Source organism: Lynx rufus, unplaced genomic scaffold, assembly GCF_022079265.1.
Source record: "Lynx rufus isolate CCGP_SWC_20201006 ecotype Redwood Valley unplaced genomic scaffold, mLynRuf1.p SCAF_18, whole genome shotgun sequence".
Classification (NCBI taxonomy): Eukaryota; Metazoa; Chordata; class Mammalia; order Carnivora; family Felidae; genus Lynx; species Lynx rufus.
In genome coordinates this window covers 27,026,991-27,050,005 of record NW_025814832.1, presented here as the reverse complement: position 1 = coordinate 27,050,005, position 23,015 = coordinate 27,026,991, and the positions used below count along the sequence as shown (strand labels likewise).

Sequence of the window (23,015 nt, the reverse complement as noted above, 5' to 3'; positions counted from 1 at the left end):
CTCTCTCTCTCAAAAATACATAAGATGTTGGGGCGCCTGGGTGGCTCAGTCGGTTAAGCGTCCGACTTCAGCTCAGGTCACGATCTCGCAGTCCGTGAGTTCGAGCCCCGCGTCGGGCTCTGGGCTGATGGCTCAGAGCCTGGAGCCTGCTTCTGATTCTGTGTCTCCCTCTCTCTGCCCCTCCCCCGTTCATGCTCTATCTCTCTCTGTCTCAAAAATAAATAAACGTTGAAAAAAAAATTTTTTTAATAATTTAAAAAAAATAAAAAATAAAAAAATACATAAGATTAAAAAAAAATTTCTTTTACTTAAAAAAAATAAAAAGATTAAAATTACCTCTTACCCTTCCTAAGCAGTACAGTTCAGGTTGTGAAAAACTACGAAAGGCTGAGAGAAAACTGTCACCGGCCAGAGGGAACTAAGGGGGTGTGAGGACTAAATGTAATGTGGGATCTCAGACTGGATCCTGGAACAGAAAAAGGACGTTAGTGGAAAAAACAGTAGTGATATCTGAATAACGTCTGAAATTTAATTAACAGCAAGTTACCAATGTTGGCTTCCTAGTTGTGACAAATGCACAATGATGTTGTAAAGATATTACCATTCAGGGAAATTGAGTGAGGGGTAGATAGGAACGCTGTACAGTCTTTGCAAACTTTCTGTGGATCTAGAATTATTCAAAAATAAAAAGCTAATTTCTAAAAAGTATGTACCAGAAACAGATCCATAAATACAGAGAAGTGGTGATTTCCAGAGCGGAGGGGGTGGGGGGGTAGACAAAAGGGGTGAAGGGGGGTGGGAGGTACAGGCTTCCGGTTCACATGGGGATGGGAGGTACAGCACAGGGAATATAGTCAATGGTGTTATAATAGCGTTGTACGGTGACAAGTGGGGACTACACCGTGGTGAGCACAGCCTTAAGTACAGATTCGTCAAATCACTATGTTGTATGGCTGAAAACTAATGTAACACTGTGTGTTACCTATATTTTAATTTAAAAACAAGTTTTAAAAAAGTATACATCTCCTAAAACTGTAGGGAAGATTAAATTAATTAAAACACGTGCAGCCCTTAGAACAGTGTATGCCTACTGTCAACCTCTAGGAACATCTTTTTATACTCTGTGATACTGGGGTGAGGACTCTTACATCCCTCACCTGATTTTCTAGTAGATTCCACCAATAGAGGGCGCTGGAAGGAGCCTACAAGGCCTGGGGAAGAGAGGGTCTTGTGGCCCCAGCAACTGTCCTTTATTGGCAGCTACAGTGGATTCTAGTCTCCAGCTTCTTTCCAGGTTCCAAAAATGGCATCACGGCACCTCCTCAGGAACACCAGCACCAGCGGGTGACTCCGGCCCCCCCCACCCACGAAGGCCCCCTGGGACCCCTCCTCTGAGCACTGGCTGGGCAACCCCCGGGGTCTGCACCCAGCTCTGCAGGCCCACTCTCCCACGCACCTGGGTCGTCACCCCCAACCTCTTCTCTCTGTTCCCAGGCCTAAAGGCTGGTAGCCTGTTTCTTGTGTTTGTTACCTCAGTTTTCCTTTTTGGCTTTTTCAGTCCTCCGATACCTATTTAACCAAGCCCCCGCCCTCAAATGCTCTCTGTTGAAACACTTTTTGTGAGGTTTTCTTGTTTGCTTGTTTTCCTGACAAAACTTGACACAGAAGCATTTTGATAAATGCTAGCTGTCATTGTTTTCCAACCTTTCTTCCTCAAACGTTCATTCTATGTGTTCCAGTCCCGAGACTCTCTTCCATGACCCAGGCCCCAGGGTTAGGCACTGCAGAAACCAAGAAAAATAAGACATTGCCTCTGCTTTGAAGGAGAGTACATTCTAGTTAAGAAGCAACATGTGTACAAAAACTGCAGCCAAGTTTTATGGGTAGTGAAGGGGTGCAATCGAAGCACAAGAGGCGTGGCCAACCCTACCAGGGGCAGGGACAGAGCACAAGGCCAGAACAGTGCCACAGAAGTCACTGCTTTCCTTGCGCAAAGGCACTTACCTCTTTTCTAAGCTTTGTCTGGTCAAAACAATTTACTCCAAACCCTCCAGGCAGGCGTCTCTGATCACTAAGCCTCTCCGCTGTATTTCCTCTTGTGGGCATTCTAACAGCACCCATGGGAGAAACTTCACTGATGAGAGAACTCTACCACGCCACACACAAGGCTGAATGATTTGCATAAGCAATTCTCATTTAATTTTTATTCAGTGCTTGCAATAAGACTACAGTAGGTGAATACTTCTGTGGTTGAAAACCGAAATTTGTGGTCGAAAACCAAAGCTCAAATCACTTGATCTAGGTCTCACAACATGTACCTTATAAGGGATTCAAACCTAACTCCAGAACTCCTCCCATTACTAGTCTTGTAATTTAATTGTACATCATTTAAATCACACGCAAAGGGATTTCTAACCTTTTCCATTAGACCAAGCACTCCTGGCGGACAGGCACCATGCCTTCTCTTTTTCTATCTCGACCACACTCTTTTTTTTTTTAATGTTTATTTATTTATTGAGAGAGAGAGAGCGAGGGAGGGGCAGAGAGACAGAGAGGGAGACACAGAATCCGAAGGAGGCTCTGGGCTCTGAGCTGTCAGCCCAGAGCCCGACGCGGGGCTTGAACCCACAGACTGTGATCTCATGACCTGAGCTGAAGTCAGACACTCAACCGACTAAGCCACCCAGGCTCGACACTCTTCAGACTCTACCAACACTCTTCAGACTATATTAGAGACTGAATAAATATTTGGCTTATAATGAATGGATTTGCTGACCAGTATCCTTTACTGTAGTTATGTACTAGCTTTGGCCATGACATGTTAACACTATCACTGAATTAAAGTGGAAGGAATTTTAAAAATGGTAAAAGGTGACTACTGAAAAATGAAATAGGCAGGTCAGCAGTTTGGTCATTCTGAAAAGAAAACTTTTCATGCTGTTTTGCAAAGAGATGCAAGCTCATTTTTCAGACCGTACATAGTCTTATGAACCTATGTTTTAATATGTTCAGGCTTCTGGTTAAAAAAGCCAATGTCCTCTGTAAAACTGAGAGCTTATTTAAATGTTTATATATAATTGCATATATAGACAATGCAGCAGATCGGTACAGAAAACATCTAGCAGCCTCTGAACTTCCCAGTCAAGATCATGTTTTCTATCTTCGGTACTCATTTACATCTTCACATCCTCGAAAAGACAGCAAGGTGACTCTGATAGGGAAAAAGTCCCACCACAGGTTTTGACTTCCCAAATACATCCAGATCACACATTTTGAGAAGGATCATTTCTTACTTCTCAGAGAAATCACTCTTGATTCTTTACACTCAGCAGTGATCATTTGTAAGGACAAATTCTGGTCGGTAAAAAAGAGGAAATGCAGAAGAAACCCTGAAGTATTTACCGGTGATGGAGTTAAGTGGAGAGCCTTCGGTGGTACCACTTTGAAACTGCAACAGAAAGCACGTTTGAATGTCGCAACACAACCAAATAAAAGTGAAGGAGAGCTCCTCTCGCATCTGGTAAATAAGTCAGTGAGTTATTTGTATGGGATTATACAAACAACAACAGGGAAACATTCTGGTGGACAGAAGCCGTGTTCCCTGAGGCTTCTGGTGGATATAAAAGACTCACAGAGAACAGCTTCGTACAAGAAGATCTTCCTTTGCACCAAAATGTCTGGCTGTGAGTCTTGTCTCCAAGGCTGCCGCAGCAGCGTCCCCACCGGCCCCGCCACCACCACCTGCTCCTCTGACGTATGCTGCCGGTGCGGAGTAGGTCTGCCCAGCACCTGCCCACACGCCATCAGCCTCCTTCAGCCCACCTGCTGTGACACCTGCCCCCCACCCTGCTGTGTGCCTGACTCCTACGTGCCATCATGTTGGCTGCTCAGCAGGGGCCACCCTGCTCCAAACCTGAGTGGGATCTCTGTCACAACCTGTGTCCAGCCCTGTGAGTGTGGAGCACCGCGCTGCTAGCCAAAGAGATTTCCAAGAGCCTGGCCACGTCACCCTGACGGACCATCACAGTCCTTAAGAGACGCTCAGCAAATGGTCTTTAATTAGAAGCTCTGGAAGAGGGTGGCTCTTGGTTGAGCTTCCAACTTCGGCTCAGGTCATGATCTCATGGTTCGTGAGTTCAAGCCCCACATCAGGCTCGGTGCTGACAGCTCGGAGCCTGGAGCCTGCTTCAGATTCTGTATCTCCCTCTCTCGCTGCTCCTCCCCCATTCACGCTGTCTCTCTCTGTCTCTCAAAAATAAATAAACATTAAAAAAAAAAAAAGAAGCAGCTCTGGAAGAAAATGTTCTGAGCCTGTGCCCTCAGCTTTGCAGAATTGTTCAATGTTCTGAATGATGGTTTCCAGTGAGAAGTTGAGTAAATGCTGTCATGGACCTCCTCACTTTAAAAATAAACAAACACCACTGTGCCCCAAACCATGTGCTGTCTCAGTGATATAATTGCCAAACAACTCTTGACACGTGTGCACATGATAAACCTATAAATATGTCCAGCAGAATTACACTAACTGATGACATCAACATAAATCTCATAGGCAAAAGAAGGCCTCACAAGGATATGTAAACACCTGACAAAAATTGCCTAAATATTAAAATATATTAAGCTCTAAGCTTAAAGTCATTTTCAATTCCAAGGTCAGCACCTACTTTTAATTTTAATGTTTTCCCTGCCTCTTTAAGTAACTACCTCACACACCTTTTTTTGAAGATTCTGAGAGGCGCACCCAGGTGGCTCAGTCGGTTAAGCATTTGACTTTTGATTTCAACTCAGGTCATGATCCCAGGGTTGTGGGATTGAGCCCTTCATCGGGCCCCATGCTCAGCATGGAACTTGCTTAAGATTCTCTCTCTCTTGGGGCACCTGAGTGGCTCAGTTGGTTAAGCGTCAACTTCAGCTCAGGTCATGTTCTCATGGTTCATGAGTTCCAGCCCTGCATCGGACTCTGTGCAGAGCCTGGAGCCTGCTTCAGGTTCTGTGTCTCCCTCGCTCTCTGCCCTTGCCCATTCACTTTCTGTCTGTCTCCCTCTCAAAATAAACAAACATTAAAAATTAAAAAAAAAAACAACTCTCTCTCTCTGTCCCTCTGACCCTACCCCCAACGTGCACGTGCGTGAGCATTTTCTCTCTCTCTCTAAAAATAAAAATAAAGATTCTGAGAAACATCAACATACTCACTGAAGAGACCCCAAAGACTGAGCTGAGCCACATTTTTTTCATTACTCGTTTAGGTGAAGCTCTGAATGTAAAACTGTTTCAACATCTGCAAAGCACTTCACAGATGAAATCGCTCTGCTTATGGCAATTGTTATTATAAGAGGTAATTCTAAAAATAAATACATAGGGTTTTTTTTCCTTCTAATTTGTAATTTAACCCAATTCCATACACATTTATCAAGCGCCTACTGTGTTCCAGGCACTCGCCTAGGTGCTTGACAGAGACTAAGAAGATGAAGACACAATCCCCACTTTTTCAGAGAGTTTGCACACTGGAGTGAGGAAGACAAATAAATGATGAACCATAATATATAACAGACTGAAATGAGGTCTAAATGAAGAGATAGGAGACACACTTTGTGAAAGCAAAGGATGAAAACATCTAGAAGAACCACCTAAAGGTTCACGCAAAGGAGATACTGGAGTTGATGCTTGAGGAATGAGCAGGATTTGAGAGGTACAGAATCGGGGAAGGACACTGCAAGGAACAGTGTGGCCACACCCAGAGAGATGTAAAGTGCCTTGGAGGCACTAACCTTCATTTTTACTTGATATGCTTTGTGATACATATCCATATTTAACCAAAAACCAAGCCAACTTCACTAACAGGTTCTTCTTCTCATAAAATGCATGAGGCTTATTTACCAATGACATTGAGTATTTCCCACTGATTTGCTTCAGCCAGGTTTCTTCTCTACTAAACAGGCCAAGTTGGTTTTCAGTCATGTCCCCTCAGAAACACCCCAGGAAAGAATCTGTCCTTCGTGTTTACTCAACAACAATTTGCCATCCAACCAACGAATTACATAATTTAGATTCTACTGGCTGAATAGTTTTGTGCTGATCAAGGGGAAGGAAGTATGTGAAGATGCTGGAATCAGGATATTACACACTAGAGATAATTATTCAGTCCAACTTCTTCATCTGCCATCCTACAGTACAGCAGATCAAGGTCAACCGAGGTGAAGAATGTTGTATAAGGCATCCCTCAAAGGAATTTACAACCTAATTGAAGACCCAAGATATGAAAACAAATAATCATGCAGAGTAGGGAATAAGTCAGTGAAAATAAGGACTCCTATAGTTCTAAACCACATCAGATCAGATAACCCTCCCAGAACCCACTGTTGTTTTGTAAATCTTATGACTTCTCCTTTTTGTTCTTGGTTCAACTTATTTTATTTTTTTTTATTTTTTTTTTCAACGTTTATTTATTTTTGGGACAGAGAGAGACAGAGCATGAACGGGGGAGGGGCAGAGAGAGAGGGAGACACAGAATCGGAAACAGGCTCCAGGCTCCGAGCCATCAGCCCAGAGCCCGACGCGGGGCTCGAACTCACAGACCGCGAGATCGTGACCTGGCTGAAGCTTAACCGACTGCGCCACCCAGGCGCCCCATTGGTTCAACTTATTTTAAATGAAGCATTAGTTTGAAAATGAATGAAGATGAGGTGATTTCTTTTAATGGTACATTTAACAAAACTCAGCAGCTGGGGGGCGCCTGGGTGGCTCAGCTGGTTAAAAGGCTGACTTTGGCTCAGGTCATGATCTCAGGGTTCCTGAGTTTGAGCCCTGCATCAGACGCTGTGCTGACAGCTCAGAGCCTGGAGCCTGCTTCAGATGGGGGGGGTCTCCCTCTCTCTCTTCCCCTCCCCCACTCACATTCTGTCTGTCTCTCTCTCTCTAAAAAATAAATAAACATTAAAAACTTGTTTAAAAAAAGCCAGCAGCTGGGTGGATCTTTCTTCCCAGTGAATTTACATTTTAACTCACTACAAGATTGGCATAGCTTTGAGAATAAAGACTGTTTTTAAAAAAAAACATAGAATAATACAACCTTTTAAGACTCATTATAGATTAAAAATAGACTCATTATAGATTAAAGGGGTTTCATCGTATTCCATTTTGGCTGTCACCCTGCTTGCTCAATAGAACCTGAATTCTATCCTCAATAAAAAAGGTAACTATGTCTGAGATTCATATTGTCATATGCAACATTCATCTATAAGTGTCATGTCCTTGTTGACTTGACTGAGAAAATGGTCCAATTAACCATTTGAGTTGTATGTTCTGATATTAGTAATTAAAAATGGTATGTTATGCATATTATTTTAAGTTAAGGGGGAGAAAAACAAGGAAAAGAATACAGCCTCTGAAACTATAGCTGAATTCAGTCACTCAGACTGATTATCCATATTTCATGTAAGGTTTGGCATTCCAAGACCCTGTGAAGATAAAATGCAATCATCTTATGACAAAAATGACAAGTCAATGAGTCAAAAACATGATGTATCTTAGTAAGGGCACGACTCTTAATGGACAAGTAAATACCAAACTGATTAGAGAATCTTAGCGAAGAGGGGTGGGATAAACAAAAATGACAGGAAGCCTTCTGGTTGGACCAACACCCACTGAGGACCATATATAAGAGCCCCAAAGCAAGAGGAGACATTTGTATCTCAGAAACCTCATCTTTCCAAGAAACCAAAAGCAAACCAGATTCCCAGCGCCATGGCTTGCTGTGTCCCCTGCTGCTGCAGCGTCCCCACCGGCCCCGCCACCACCATCTGCTCCTCTGACAGATGCTGCCGGTGCGGAGTCTGCCTGCCCAGCACCTGCCCACACACGACTTGGTTACTGGAGCCAACCTGCTGTGACAACTGCCCCCCACCCTGCCACATTCCCCAGCCCTGTGTGCCCACCTGCTTCCTGCTCAACTCCTGCCAGCCCACCCCGTGCCTGGAGACCATCAACCTCACAACCTATACCCAGCCCAGCTGTGAGCCCTGCATCTCAAGCTGCTGCTGAGCGATGGCTGCTTTGCTCTGTGCCTGACAATGAAGAACCCAGAAGCTGTCTACTCAGTATTCATTTGCCTCAGTAGTTGATCATGATGTTGAGGCAGACCAGATGGCCCAGATATGGAAAACCTACCTTTGATTTTAATGGAAAGAAAATCAAGAATTTCTTTATGGTTATTTGCCTGAATAACCATTTGGTTCATTTGGGCAGGTGAACATCATCTATTATTGAAATTCTATTGAAATCTGTAAGAACCCAGACTATATTTTCTTGGTCATGTTGCTTCTTGGATCCCATTTCTTATAGTGGATATTTTCACAGAGTAAAAAAAAAAAAAATTCTTGATGGGTTTTCCAATAAACTTTATTTCTCTGGCAAGATATGTTGCTTGTTTATGTTAGAGTTTTTGGTATATTTCCTTAATTTAAAAAAAAAAGGTAAAAGATAAGATGATTATTGTATTTAACAAAAAAAACAGAACAACCTTCTAAAAGAATGACTGGAACTAGCTAGCTTCTAGGCTGCTAACTTCAAACTGGTTAGCTTTTCCATTCTCCCCTTTTCCTCAGACAAATGCAATTTGAAGTGAGCCAACATTTACTTAACCTACACTTTGCTGAAGAAATCACATTATTAACTCACACAATCCTTAAAACATCACTAATAGATGAGAAAAATGAAGCTGTAAGAGTTACTCAACATTCTCAAAGTTACTTAGTAAGAAAGCCAGAATTCAGCTCCTCATATGTCTGACTTTAAAGCCCTATTCTTTCTGCAATATCACAGAGCCTCCAACTTTAAGGACCAGAAGCTGAACTGACAGTTATGGCCTCAACTTACAACATGCAAGAGAAATATAAAATGTAAGAATCTTTGACAAAATCATCACATCCAATTTTAATAGAAAAGGATCTAGTGGCTCACAGATTAAAAGTGGCAGGTATTCAGTTCTAAGACCGAGTCACTTAGTAGGCCTATCAATTTCAACTTCATTTCCCTTAGAGAAAGCTTAAGTGGTCAACTCCAGTAGCAGGGCACTAGGAATATATTTCTACTGGCCACCATCAACAGAATGCCAAAACTCTTTAGGAAATGGGCTGAGAACTGGAGCTAAAAACTTGATTAAACATGATTTAATCTATGACTTAACTGTACTTCTTTTTACCAGCCTACTTCATTTTATCTTAAGCAGATTATCCTTTGCCCTGCCTTAGAAAGATAACACACATAGAATACATATACAACACATATTACGATGTATGTATGTATGATGCATGTATAATGTATATAAGTATCATTAATATATAAAGGCACAAATCAAAATCTGAAAAGTATTGAGCTAAAACCAAAAGAATATTTGTGAAAAAGAAAAAGGCAGGGAAGGGAAGCAGCAAGTGCCTATAAATATACAAGTTTCTAGGGGCACTGGGTGGCTCAGTCAGTTGAGCATCCAACTTCAGCTCAGGTCATGATCTCACAGTTTGTGGGTTTAAGCCCTGCATCCAGGTCCAGGCTGACAGTGTGGAGCCTGCTTGGGATTCTCTCTCCCCCTCTTCCTCTGCTCCTCCCTTGCTCATGCTCTCTCTCTCAAAAAATAAACAAACATTAAAAAAACATTTTTAAATACATAAACATGTTTCTAAATACCCTTAGTGTGCGTGTCAGTCCCTCAAGAATGAGACTGCTCACAGGATCTTATAGGCTCATTAGTGGTTTAAATGAACAGAATTTAGCAGCCATGGGGTACATGGGGCACAACCTAGAATACTGCCAACAAGTGATTTAGTTCATTCACTCATTCATTTGGCCAATATTTCATGAGTGCTTCCCTTGTGCCAGGCATCATATCCGTGCTAAGGATGTAAAGATAAAAGAAATGTTATTACCTCAAGTGCTCTCAAGTTTCTCTCAGATCTGGTGAGGGAAACAGACAAGTTACTGTAATCACAATACATGTGGCCTACATATGGCAGATGGGTATATTTATGATGCCATGTGGTTCCTGCTGTGACTGAGATGTGAGCAGCACAGCATGCAAACACACAGAAAGAGTAACTAAAACCCAGAATTGGTGATTCAGCGTCAGGTGAGGGATAGTTCTGGAAAGCCACCAAGCTATCCAGGCTAAGTGTTAAAAAATGACCAGGCAGGAGAGGTGAGGAGCAGCTGCTCCAGACAGAACAGCACCTTACTAACTCATGAATTGAATGCACTGAAGATGGGGAGAAGAGGAGGAGAGGATAAGGAGAGAAGAAATACAAAGATTTCTGAGGTTGGGGCTCCTTAAGCAAAGGGTTTTAAGCCTGAAACCTCCAAGCAAAGAGTTCTGAAGCAAGAAACTAACAATCATATTTTGCTTCTTTTTATTATCAACCTTTAGTTTATGTCTTCACTATCACAGACAGCCCTGTAGGGGTCAAGGGAAAGCCACCCCAAAATGTGCCACCTTGGCATACTGATTATTGTAACTAAAAATTACGTAAGAAACAGCCTATGCAAGCACATTCAGACCCTCCTCTGTCCATGAGAAAGCAGGAAATAAATTTCCCATGGGAAAGGTACCCTCCCTGCACAATGAGGTAGAGACATCCTTATTATCACCAGAGAGGAAATTTAGAGCTGAGAAGGCTGTATAAAGAAACCTTGCTACCTTTTACTAATTTACTACCACAGCCCTAAGTCTGTTTACAATTCCTTACTATTTGAAGCTCCCAAAGTTAAGTTTTCTTTGACCTATCAATTCCTCATATATTGTCTCTTTGTCTAAAAAGTATAAAAACTGCTTGCCTTGTCATTTCTTTGGGTCTCAATTCCATTATTGGGCTTCTGTGTGCACATAATAAACTTTGGTGTTTTTTCCTGTTAATCTGTCTCATGTAACTCTAATTCTTCGGTCAGTTGAAGGACCGTCAAGGGTAGAAAAATTTTTCCTTCCCCACACCCCCTATGATTATAGACGGTATAATTAAAACTGGGCAAGTGTGTGTGTGTGTGTGTGTGTGTGTGTGTGTGTGTGTGTGTAGACTTTCAGCAATTTGAAAATCTATCTAATCAAGAATAACCGTGTTTTTCCTGCATTCGCTCAAAGGAAAAGGGTACCCTTTATTTCTAAAAATAGAATGTTTAGTATCTCTGACACATACTAAACTTAAACCACAAAAAAGGTAGCTCAATCTCAATTAAGTCCTATATTTAGTCTTTTAACAAGTCAGTCACCAGACCGTCTAAGGCAAATTAGCTCACCTCTCTAGGATTCACAGTCATAATTTACAAATAAAGGATAGTTATCCCCAGGTCACTTAGACCATCGGCAAAGAAAAGAAATTTTATTAAAGTACTATATGTCTTTTCAATAAAAGAGATGAGTTTATCATAAACTTTTTATTTTATAAGTTTCTAATCTATAACTTTAAACCTTATTTATAATTATAGAAACGTAACATTCTACACAGAACAGTACCAATTTCTTTATCCTCATAAGCTTGACTTAAAGTAGTATTGCATTCTAAGTAAGACAACACTCTCTTTTTGCCATGAACTTCTGCGAGAAACTGCAAACCTCTCTGCAATGTTTTTCTTAAAATCTCAAAATAATTTCCTTTTGCTTATAATTTTTATGATTTTAGAGCCCTTCCTATCATAACATACAATAACAGTAACTTATAATAATATATTCACAATAAACCTTCCATCAGACTCCAAGTTCCATGAGACCAAGAATGATGTCTATTTTGTTCACTCTCTTATATCCAACATTTATCACAGTGTTTGGCACATGGGAACTGCTGGATATATGTTTATTAAATTATTTTTAAAATACTGAAAATATAAGGGTGCCGGGGTGGCTCAGTTGGTTAAGGACCCAATTCTTGGTTTCACTCAGGTCATGACCTCATGGCTTGTGAGATCAAGCCCCACATCGGGCTCGGCACTGACAGTGTGGAGCCTGCTTGGGATTCTCTCTCTCCCTCTGTCTCTGCCCCTCCCTAGCGCACATGCTCTAAATAAATAAATAAATAAATAAATAAATAAATAAATAAACAAACTTTAAAAAAAGGTTTTAAAACAAAATTTTAAAAATACTGAAAATATAAATCAGTCCTCAGTAAAAGAGTGAGAAATCTGGCAGGTATTCACTCAAAGATAAATCTGGGTGAAGTCCAGGGATACCAACAGAGATTACAAATCCTTTCTTCCAAGCAGAGCCATAGAGAACTTTGTTAAAATTTGAAGGTTATTAATTTCTATCCAAGCTGTTTTCTCTAACTGTAGGTGTGAACCTTCAGATAAATGTTTGCTACTTCCTGTAAGGTTGCTCTTTTGCTTTTCTGCAGCTATTTTTTTCTTCTTTAGACTGCTTCTTTCCCCTATTCCTTACCTTGAGTTTGTTTGATCTGCAACTTACTTGGATAATGATGGTAATAATTTATCTCTGTATAGCACTTTATGATTGTCTATGGACAAAAATCTTCTGAATGGAAGAATATAGATATTATGATCCTTACTTTGAAGAGGAGAAAGACAAGGTTTTAAAAAAATGAATGATTTGGCATAACAAGGAAGGCAATGAGAAGGACTGGATCCAGTAAAGAGCTCTTCTGACTCCTAATGTGGTCCACAGTTATTAACTATTGCCACAATTATCATCTTGAAAATAACCTAGGGGCGCCTGGGTGGCGCAGCCGGTTAAGCGTCTGACTTCAGCCAGGTCACGATCTCGCGGTCCGTGAGTTCGAGCCCCGCGTCTGGCTCTGGGCTGATGGCTCAGAGCCTGGAGCCTGTTTCCGATTCTGTGTCTCCCTCTCTCTCTGCCCCTCCCCCGTTCATGCTCTGTCTCTCTCTGTCCCAAAAAAATAAATAAACGTTGAAAAAAAAAATTTTAAAAAAGAAAATAACCTAAATGATTAATAATGTAAAAATTTTAAGTAACTTTGAAGTATAATTATATAATGAATGCTAGGAAATATTAAAAATAACATTATCGGGCACCTGGCTGGCTCAGTCGGTTAAGCATCCAACTTCAGCTCAGGTCACGATCTCACAGTTTATGAGTTCGAGCCCTGCATTGGGCTCTGTGCTGACAATTCAGAGCCTGGAGCCTGCTTCTGATTCTGTGTCCCTCTCTCGCTCTGCCCCTCCCTCGCTCATGCTCTGTCTCTCTCTCTCTTTCTCTAAGAATAAATAAACATTAAAAAAATTTTTAAATAACATTATCAAATATATTTAAGAATACAAGATAATGAAAATATGTATGTTTAAGAAAAAAGGCAAGTTATAGAACCATAGGTAAAATGATTACAGTACTAAAGTGATAAACAAATGTATTAAAAAAAAATGACTAGGGGTGCCTGGGTGGCTCAGTCAGTTAAGCGTCCGACGTCAGCTCAGGTCATGATCTCACAGTCCGTGAGTTTGAGCCCCACCTCCGGCTCTGTGCTGACAGCTCAGAGCCTGGAGCCTGCTTCAGATTCTGTGTCTCCCTCTATCTCTGCCCCTCTCCTGCTCATGCTCTGTCTCTCTGTGTCTCAAAAATAAATAAAAACATTAAAAAAAAATGACTAGAGGGATATACACAAGTATGAATACAGAATTTCTCTTGATGATAAGATTATGAGTGAGTTTTCTTTATACTTTACTATCTGTCCAAATTTTTAAATAAATATAAAATATGTATAGTCAAAAATGAAATAATAGGTGTTTTTTAAAAGTCTGCCCATATTTCTCAATAGCATATTTCTTCATATTAATGTAAGTTTGATCTTCAAAAGTCCCAAAACTTAACTAACACAATGTTATGTGCTAGTTACATCTCAACAAAAAATTATGTAATTTTCTTAAAAGTCCCAAAGCAAAAAAAAAAAAAAAAAGTTACTAACTTAAGTTCGACTTTTTAAAACATCATCAGAACAACTGATACAGATAAAGGTAAAGAGAATGAACACTAGACTAGCACCAGAGATAAGACCTACATACTATGGGTGTAGTATCACACAATATTTCCCAGCAAGGCTGGTGTCAGAATTATAATAGCAGAAGTTTTTGGTGACACATCATAAAGCTTGTGTTCCAGTCACAAATAGCAAGAGTAATCAGTGCCGATTTAGCAAGGAACTCAAATAAATGTTAATTAGGAGAATACAGACTCTTTACAAGCATCTAAATGTCAAACCAATCAAAGGATAATGGGTACACTAATATAAACAAGAACCAGGAAAGAAGCCTTCTGGTTGGACCAACACCCACTGGGAAGGGTATATAAGGGCCTCAAAGAAAGGAGAGACAGTCACAACTCAGAAGTTTCATCTATCGTTACAACCAAATCAATTAAAAACACAGATTCCCAGCGCCATGGCTTGCTGTGTCCCCTGCTGCTGCAGCGTCCCCACCGGCCCCGCCACCACCATCTGCTCCTCTGACAGATGCTGCCGGTGCGGAGTCTGCCTGCCCAGCACCTGCCCACACACGACTTGGTTACTGGAGCCAACCTGCTGTGACAACTGCCCCCCACCCTGCCACATTCCCCAGCCCTGTGTGCCCACCTGCTTCCTGCTCAACTCCTGCCAGCCCACCCCGTGCCTGGAGACCATCAACCTCACAACCTATACCCAGCCCAGCTGTGAGCCCTGCATCTCAAGCTGCTGCTGAGCGATGGCTGCTTTGCTCCGTGCCTGATGCTGGAAGAGTCAACCCAGAAGCTTTCGTGTTCACCTGTCTCGTTACCTGCAACTAACTGACTCTGCTTTCCAAGTTGGAACAAGGATGATGTTATCACTGACAACTCTCCCTCAAAAAGAAATCAAGAGACTTTTGATGGCCATATGGTAGATATCAGTGACCCAGGGCAATGTGAACAGGTGGATGCTACAGGCTTCCCAAAGTTTTTCATCTCCTCCATACTAAAGTTTCTCTTTCTTTGGGTGCTTCGGGAATTCTGTTTCCAGTGCTGGGTGGCATCTTTCTGGAAACGGAGGAGCTTCTTCATGATCACGCTAATAAATTTTACATCTCTGGCATAGCACAAATGTCTACAATTACTTTTGTTTATTCTTATTAATTCATTAATGTACTTAACTCCAAAAGTCAGCATTTTAAGAAAAACTAAGAACAATCTGCAAAACTAAACATGGTGACAGTACAAATATTTCTTGCTTTCATTGTTCTTGTTGTTTTATTTTTTTTTTAATTTTTTTTTCAACGTTCATTTATTTTTGGGACAGAGAGAGACAGAGCATGAACAGGGGAGGGGCAGAGAGAGAGGGAGACACAGAATCGGAAACAGGCTCCAGGCTCTGAGCCATCAGCCCAGAGCCTGACGCGGGGCTCGAACTCACGGACCGCGAGATCGTGACCTGGCTGAAGTCAGACGCTTAACCGACTGCGCCACCCAGGCGCCCCTCTTGTTGTTTTAAAAAAACTAAATGGGGGGCGCCTGGGTGGCGCAGTCGGTTAAGCGTCCGACTTCAGCCAGGTCACGATCTCGCGGTCCGTGAGTTCGAGCCCCGCACCAGGCTCTGGGCTGATGGCTCAGAGCCTGGAGCCTGTTTCCGATTCTGTGTCTCCCTCTCTCTCTGCCCCTCCCCCGTTCATGCTCTGTCTCTCTCTGTCCCAAAAATAAATAAACGTTGAAAAAAAAAAAAAACAAAAACAAAAAAACTAAATGGCCTCACATACGCAATGGTCCACCATATCAGCACACTTGCAAATAGACTTTCCCTGACTTGTCCTCCCCAAAAATGGTTTAAGGTATATTGGGAAATACTGAACATGATATGAAGATATAACATATCAACTCCAGGGGACCTGATCTGTTTATGTTAAAAAAAAATTAGTAACCTCATAATGTCATTATTCATTCAGTAAACATTTTTAAATACTTAATGATGTGCCTTGGATTTTATTGTCCCTGCTCAAAATGAGCAGACTGCCTAGTAGGTCAAGCACATGCAAACACAATACCCATCATTCCTTCATGCAATTAACAATTATTAATTGAAGCAAGGCACTGTATTGTAATAAAAATATTAAGTGCTCTATTAGTAGTGTTAGTAAAGTGCTGTGATACCATAAAATTGAGAACAATTAAGAAATTAAGATTGCTGCCATGGTCACAAACAGGAAAAAGACATAGTCAAAGGCAAAATGACTGAAGCGGGTGGTCAAAGGGATATGGAAGAGAAGAGGCTGTCAGATTAGGCAGTGGCATTATGTCACAAACTGAGCATGGGAACAGAGAAGGAAGAGAGAATTTAAAAAGGAAATACTATATTCTGCTCTAGATATGTCAAGTTTGAGTCACAGGTGGCATATCTAACTAGAGTTTAGATGGCTGGAATTTGCACAACAGTGTTCTAGAGAGGAAGAAGATGTATAAGGGAAGGTGCAGAAGTCTATGTAAAAGTTCTTATCAAGTACTTGCAGAGAGCTTGGTTGAATGCATACAGGATGAAATTTCATGAGGCTAACAGAGTGGCTGCTGGGGGATAAAAAGCTGAATGGAGATACCAAAATTCAGTCAATTCTAACAGACACTGAAATTCCAGTACACCTAGAGATGGCAAAGCTCTCCGAGTACCTCTGGCACTCAACTGATGTTCCAGAAGGACACACCAAAAGAGTAAAAAGTACAACCTTGAGTAAAGAACACACCAAATTATACTTTCTCTCAAAAAGTCTAAAACCAAGGCTTAGAGGATTGAGGATCTTCCAGTGATTTAACTTCCTGTCAGAACAAAACTCAACACTCAGCACTCTACAACATATCAAGACTTCCTAAAATACATCATCCAGACTGAACAACATATAATTAAAAATTGTCAGACACATGAAGAAACAGGAAAATGTCATCCATAATAAAGAGAAAAAGCAGCCAATAAAAACAGGTCCATAGATAACACAGATGTTAGAATCAGCAGACAAAAATTTTATAACAGTTATTATAAGTATTTTCATGGACATAGGGAAAGATGAACACAATGTGAAAGGAAAAAGTGAACAAGATGGGGCGCCTGGGTGGCTCAGTCGGTTAGTCATGCGACTTCAGTTCAGGTCATGATCTCATAATTTGTGAGTTCGAGCCCCACATCAGGCTCTGTGCTGACAGCTCAGAGCCTGCAGCCTGCTTCAGATTCTGTGTCTTCCTCTCTCTCTGCTCATCCTGCACTTGCCCTCTCTCTCTCTCTCTCAAAAATAAACAAACATTAAAAAAACTTTTAAGTGAACAAGATGAAGAAACTCAACAGAAAAGCAAATTTTTAATTTTTATTTAATAATAACAAACTAAATTTTAATTATTTAAATTACAGAGATGCAAATAAAAATTCTAGAACTACAGAGTACCGTCTGAAATAAAGAATTCAATAGATGGCCTTAATATCAGATTGGAAACTGCCAACTAGAAGTGAGGTCAGTGCATTAAGATAACTTAAATAATGTTACAATAGATCAAAATTACCAACACTCAAACAGAGAAAAAAAGGGATTGAAAAAAAAATGAACAGAACCTGAGCAGCCTCCTGTTGGACGGTACCAAGTGACCCAACAATTATGAAATAGAAGTTCCACAGTGATAGGAAACTGAGGTAGAAAACTGGGATAGACAAAGGCTAAAAACTGTCTGAATTTAGTGATATATTTTATTAACCTACAAATCCCAAGCAGGTAACACAACCTACATACATACACACACACACACACACACACACACACACCACCTAGATATATCATAATCAAACTGATGTAATAAAAAAGATTAATAGGGCAGCACCTGGGTGGCTCAGTCGGATAAGCCTCCAACTCTTGATCTCAGCTCAGGTCATGATCTCCTGGTTTGTGGGATGGAGCCCTGCCGTCAGGCTCTGTGCTCACAGCCCAGGCTCACGGGCTGTGAGCACAGAGCCTGCTTGGGATTCTCTCTCTCTCTCTCTCTCTCTCTCTCTCTCTGTCTCTCTCTGTCTCTCTCTCTCGACAAATAAATTAACTTAAAAAAAATCAAATAGAATATCTTAAAAGAAATGAGAGGTAAATACACATTCAACAGAGGACAGCAAAGAGAAAAAGACTGTCAGACTTCTATTCAGATAAAATGGACGTCAGAGGACAATCAAATCTCATTTTCAACGTCCTGGAAATAAAAAAAAATAAAAAAATAAAAAAAAGTAACCCAGAGTTCTATAGTTTGCAAAAACCACCTCCAAAATTGAAGGAAAATGAAAACACTTTTGGATAAACAACGTTGATTAAAAAGTGTCATACGAAAGTTCACTTTCAAGCTTTGGTTCACGACGGTGGCTGAGGGGCGCCTGGGTGGCTCAGTCAGTTAAGCGACAGAGTCTGGATTTCCGCTCATGTGGTGACCTCAGAGTCCTGATATGGAGCCCCACGTCAGGCTCTGTGCTGGGCATGGAGCCTGCCCGAGGTTCTCCCTCTCTCTCCCCCCTGCCCCTCCCTTGCTCCTGCATGGTCTTGCTCGCTGTCTCTCAATAAAATAACAAACAAACAAAACAAAACACAACAAAGAAACGAAAAAAAACAAACCCCGATGGTGACTGGGCGGCTCCCGAACTCCCCTCCAACCCACAGAAAACCGGCCTACAGCGACATTCGGAATAACTTCTTACAAAAACCTAAAGGTGATACACAAGGCCACCGAGGCAGGTAGGAGAGGCGGGGACACAACCTTGCCATCAACGCCAGCCTGGGAGCCACCGGCAACCAGGCGGGAACTCAAAACCCGGAGCCTCTGCCTCAGTAGTGGCGCGCTCCACCCCCACCTCACGCATCCCAGTGTTCCGACACGCGCTTGAACGACGAAGCCTGCAAAACACCGAATCTCGAAAGCCAACGGCGCTGGCACAGTGCTCAAACTTCAAGCGAAGGGGGCTCACCTGCTTACAGTGAAGCGTGGGCGGCGGGGGGGCAGGCACGAGGACCTGCCACACACACCCAGCACCCTTGCTGGGCAGCACCAGGCCGAAGCTGCCGGCGCCATCTTGGCGCTCTCCTCCGCGCATGCTCCAGAGCAGGAGCATCTCCCAAAAGGGAGCCTTTACACTGACCTGGTGCCTGGGTTTTTGCAGCCGCTGCCCTCTAGGGGACGCCTTTTGATCGCCTGGTTCTGGAGGCCAGGGGAATTTGTGTTCCTGGTCACGTGGGAGTGTAATAATCCGTGTCACCCCGGAAGGAGCTCAGACCTCTGTCTGGCACCCCGATTTTTGTGACTGCTACCAGAGGACACCTGGTGTAGCCAGTGCGGCTAACGCTCATGTGTCCCACGGGGCTGTAAACAAAGCAGAAAGAGTTCATACCCAGGAGCTTGGTCTTTCTGTGAAGAGGCCTAATAGCTGATCATCATGGCTGTGCCTGAGGCTTCTAATGAAACGCACACCTGTGATCCTGTCTAGACGCCTCAGAGGGTGGGCACTGTCTTCACCCTCACCGTCTGCTGCACTTCAGAGCACCAATGTCTCCTGAAAGGGAGTCTGGCGCCCTGGTTTTTGCCTGGTGCCTTCCTGTTTCTGTAGCTGCTGTCCAAGGGACATCCTTTGATTGCCTGGCTGTGGGGGAGGTGTTGGGTTCCTGCATCCCACATGACTGTGGCGGCTGGGGAGATGTTGCTCGGCAGGTTGCCACCCCAAGGACACTACGTAGACAATGCACACCCCCAAGTCTTTCTGTGAAGAGGAGGCTGCTTGCTTATCCTGGAGCGTCAGCCTGAGGGCAAGGCTCCAGGCTGGTCACACATTTAGTGCTGAGCAGCTCTCAGGAATATAGCCTATGAATACCATCATGGTGTTTCCCTCTGTCTTGCTTCGGCTTAGTGGTATGACCCAGAAAAGGGTTTATACACTCATCTCTAGCCCCTATTTTTGTGACCGCTACCCAGAGGAAACCTCCAGATCACCTGGCTTTGGTGGGCAGAGGGGCTTATGCTTACAGTCCCACAGGACTGTATTCATTTGCATACTTTAAAGAGCTAATGCCTAAGAGTCTGGTTCCAGTCAGCCTGAATCTAGATGCTAAGGCCCTCCCCTTTGGGGCACTGACAGGTCTTGGCACATCCTCAACTGCTGGGAGCTATTGAAAATATAATAGGCTACTTGGACAAGCACAGAGGTTGGAGACACAATCGAGAGCCTGGGCAGGGCTGAACAACAGGGCCCAGCTCCTACATGAGGCCACTCCTTCAAGACTGGGAGAGGTGGTTCTTTCGTCTACTGTATAGAAACCAACACAGAGAGTTGAGCAAGATGAAGAAACAGAGGAATATCTTCCAAATGAAAGAATAAGATAAAACAAAGTGGATTAAAGACTGGAACATAAGATCTGAAACCGCAAAACTCCTAGAAGAAAACATAGGCAGTAAGCTCCTGGATATAGGTCTTGACTATGATTTCTTTTAAATCTGATCCCCACAGCAAAAGGAACAAAAGCAAACAAGTGGGACCACGTCAAACTAAAAAGCTTCTGCACAGCAAAGGAAATCAGCAACAAAATGAAAGGGCAATCTACTGAATGGGAGAAAATATTTACAAATCATATATCTGATAAGGGCAAATGTCCAAAATGTATAAAGAATTCATACAGCTCAATGGCAAAGACACAATCCAATTAAAAAAAAAAGGGCAGAATATCTGAATAGATATTTTTCCAAAGAAGACATACAAAGGGACAATAGGTACATGAAAAGATGTTTACATCATTAATCATGTGGGAGATGCAAATCAATACCACAATGAGATACCATCTCACATCAATCAAAATGGCGGGTATCAAAAAGATCAGAAATAACAAGTGGCGGTAAGATGTGGAGAAAAGGGAACCTCATGCACTTTTGATGAGAATGTAAAATGGTGTAAATTGGAAAACACTATGGAAGTTCCCCCCAAAAAATTAAAAACAGAACTATCAGCAATTCCACTTCTGTGTATTTGTCTGAAGAAAATGAAAACATCAACTCAAAAAGATATATGCACTCCCATGTTAATTGCAGCGTTATTTCCAATCGGCAAGAAATGGAAACAACCTATATATATGGCATATTATTCAGCCATAAGAAAAGAATGAAATCTTGCCATTGCAGTAACATGGATGAACTTCGAGGGCATTATGCTAAGTTAAAAAAAATCAGATGGAGAAAGACAAATACCATATGATCTGTCATATGTGGAATCAAAAACAAATAAATAAATAAAACCAAGTTCATAGTTATGGAGAACAGATTCGTTCCCAAAGGTAGGGAGGTGGGAAGTAGAAAAAAATGGGTGAACTGTTTTGTTTTGGTTCTTTAGTTTAAATAAATTGAACTTTAAAAATAAATAAATCGGGGTGCCTGGTGTCTCAGTCAGTTAAGTGTCTGACTCTTGATTTCGGCTCAGGTTGTGATCTCACGGTTGTGAGATCAAGCCCTGTGTTGGGATTCCACACTGAGCATGGAGCCTGCTTGGGATTCTCTCTCTCTCTCTCTCTCTCTCTCTCTCTCTCTCTCTCAATCTCTCTCCCCCTCCCTTTCCCCTACTTGTGTTCTCTATCTAAAATAAAAAAAATAAATTAAATTAAATTAAATAATAAACCACTTTATAATATAAACAAAAATACTAAGTAAATACATTTTGAAGCTCTACTTCTATTCCATGACACAATGATTCTCCTAAATATTTACCCGAAAGAAATGAAATATATATCCACAAAAATATATATACAAGAATATCTATGGGAGTTTTATTCATGACAGCCCCAAGTAAGAAATACTCCAAATGTTTGTCCAAAGGAGAAAGGACACATGGCAGCATATTCATACAATGAAATACTCCTCAGCAACTTTAAAAAAATAAAATACTGTACCTCTGGTACACGTGACAACAGGGATGAAATAAAAACTATGATGTTGAGCCAAGAAACCAGATACAAAAAGGATGCACCCTGTGATTTTACTTATGAAACCCACGAATAGTGAATACCAATCTCTGGTAAAAGGAATCAGAGCGTTGTTTCCCTTTGGGAGGTGGGCACTGAGTGAAAAATGACACACGGGAACATTCTGGTATCTTGGAAATGTCAGACATCTTGACTGGGGTGAGGGTTACATAGGTACATGTGTTTGCCAAAACTGCATTTCAATATATATAAATTTCATCTCAACTGAAAAAAATTGGAGGAACAAAAAGAATAGGTACTTAACAATTATGGAGTTATTGGGAACCAAGATGGATCAGCTGGAGACCTTACACTGACATTAAATTTTACTACTTTTATAAAGTGAAAGATATGCAGGTTGTTTATGCCTTGACAATTCCATGTAGAAGTGACACATTACAGGAGTGCCTGGGTGGCTCAGTCGGTTGGGTGTCCGACTTCAGCTCAGGTCATGATCTCACAGTCGGTGAGTTCGAGTCACGCATTAGGCTCTGTGCTGACAGCTCAGAGCCTGGAGCCTGCTTCGGATTCTGTGTCTCCCTCTCTTTCTGCCCCTCCCCTGCTCATGCTCTGTCTCTCTTTGTCTCAAAAATAGATAAAAACATTAAAAAAAAAAAAAGAAGTGACGGGTTACTATTTTTCCCTACAGCAAGGACTAAGACTCAAAGGAGTTACAGGTCTAGATGAAGACAATACAGCTAGTTAGTAACAACACTGGAACTGGAATAAAATGTAACCATTATGACCACCAGGACATTGCTCTTTGTCCTCTGCTAACCTTCCTTGCCCTTTAGCTTTCTGTAAGCAATTATGTGTCAAAACAGAAACCTCTACTGAGCCAAAGGCTTATATATTTTTTTTTTAATTTTTTTTTCAACGTTTATTTATTTTTGGGACAGAGAGAGACAGAGCATGAACGGGGGAGGGGCAGAGAGAGAGGGAGACACAGAATCGGAAACAGGCTCCAGGCTCTGAGCCATCAGCGCAGAGCCCGACACGGGGCTCGAACTCACGGACCGCGAGATCGTGACCTGGCTGAAGTCGGACGCTTAACCGACTGCGCCACCCAG

General features: G+C 42.0%; 2 protein-coding genes across 2 annotated transcripts; both read left to right on the top strand.

Annotated features, from left to right (window-relative positions):
• Positions 1–7,743: 7,743 nt before the first annotated feature.
• LOC124513617 (keratin-associated protein 3-3) lies at positions 7,744–8,040 on the top strand. The gene has a single exon (XM_047081741.1). It carries the CDS (start codon positions 7,744–7,746, stop codon positions 8,038–8,040), a length of 297 nt encoding a protein of 98 aa, XP_046937697.1.
• A 6,342-nt stretch (positions 8,041–14,382) lies between these two features.
• Positions 14,383–14,679, top strand: LOC124513615 (keratin-associated protein 3-3). Its single transcript, XM_047081740.1, has one exon. The coding sequence runs from the start codon at positions 14,383–14,385 to the stop codon at positions 14,677–14,679; it is 297 nt and encodes a 98-aa protein (XP_046937696.1).
• The last annotated feature ends 8,336 nt before the right edge of the window (positions 14,680–23,015 follow it).

Bases quoted from the DNA above. Each gene is read 5' to 3' on its own strand.
- LOC124513617 (XM_047081741.1), top strand. From the start codon at position 7,744: ATGGCTTGCTGTGTCCCCTGCTGCTGCAGCGTCCCCACCGGCCCCGCC.
- LOC124513615 (XM_047081740.1), top strand. From the start codon at position 14,383: ATGGCTTGCTGTGTCCCCTGCTGCTGCAGCGTCCCCACCGGCCCCGCC.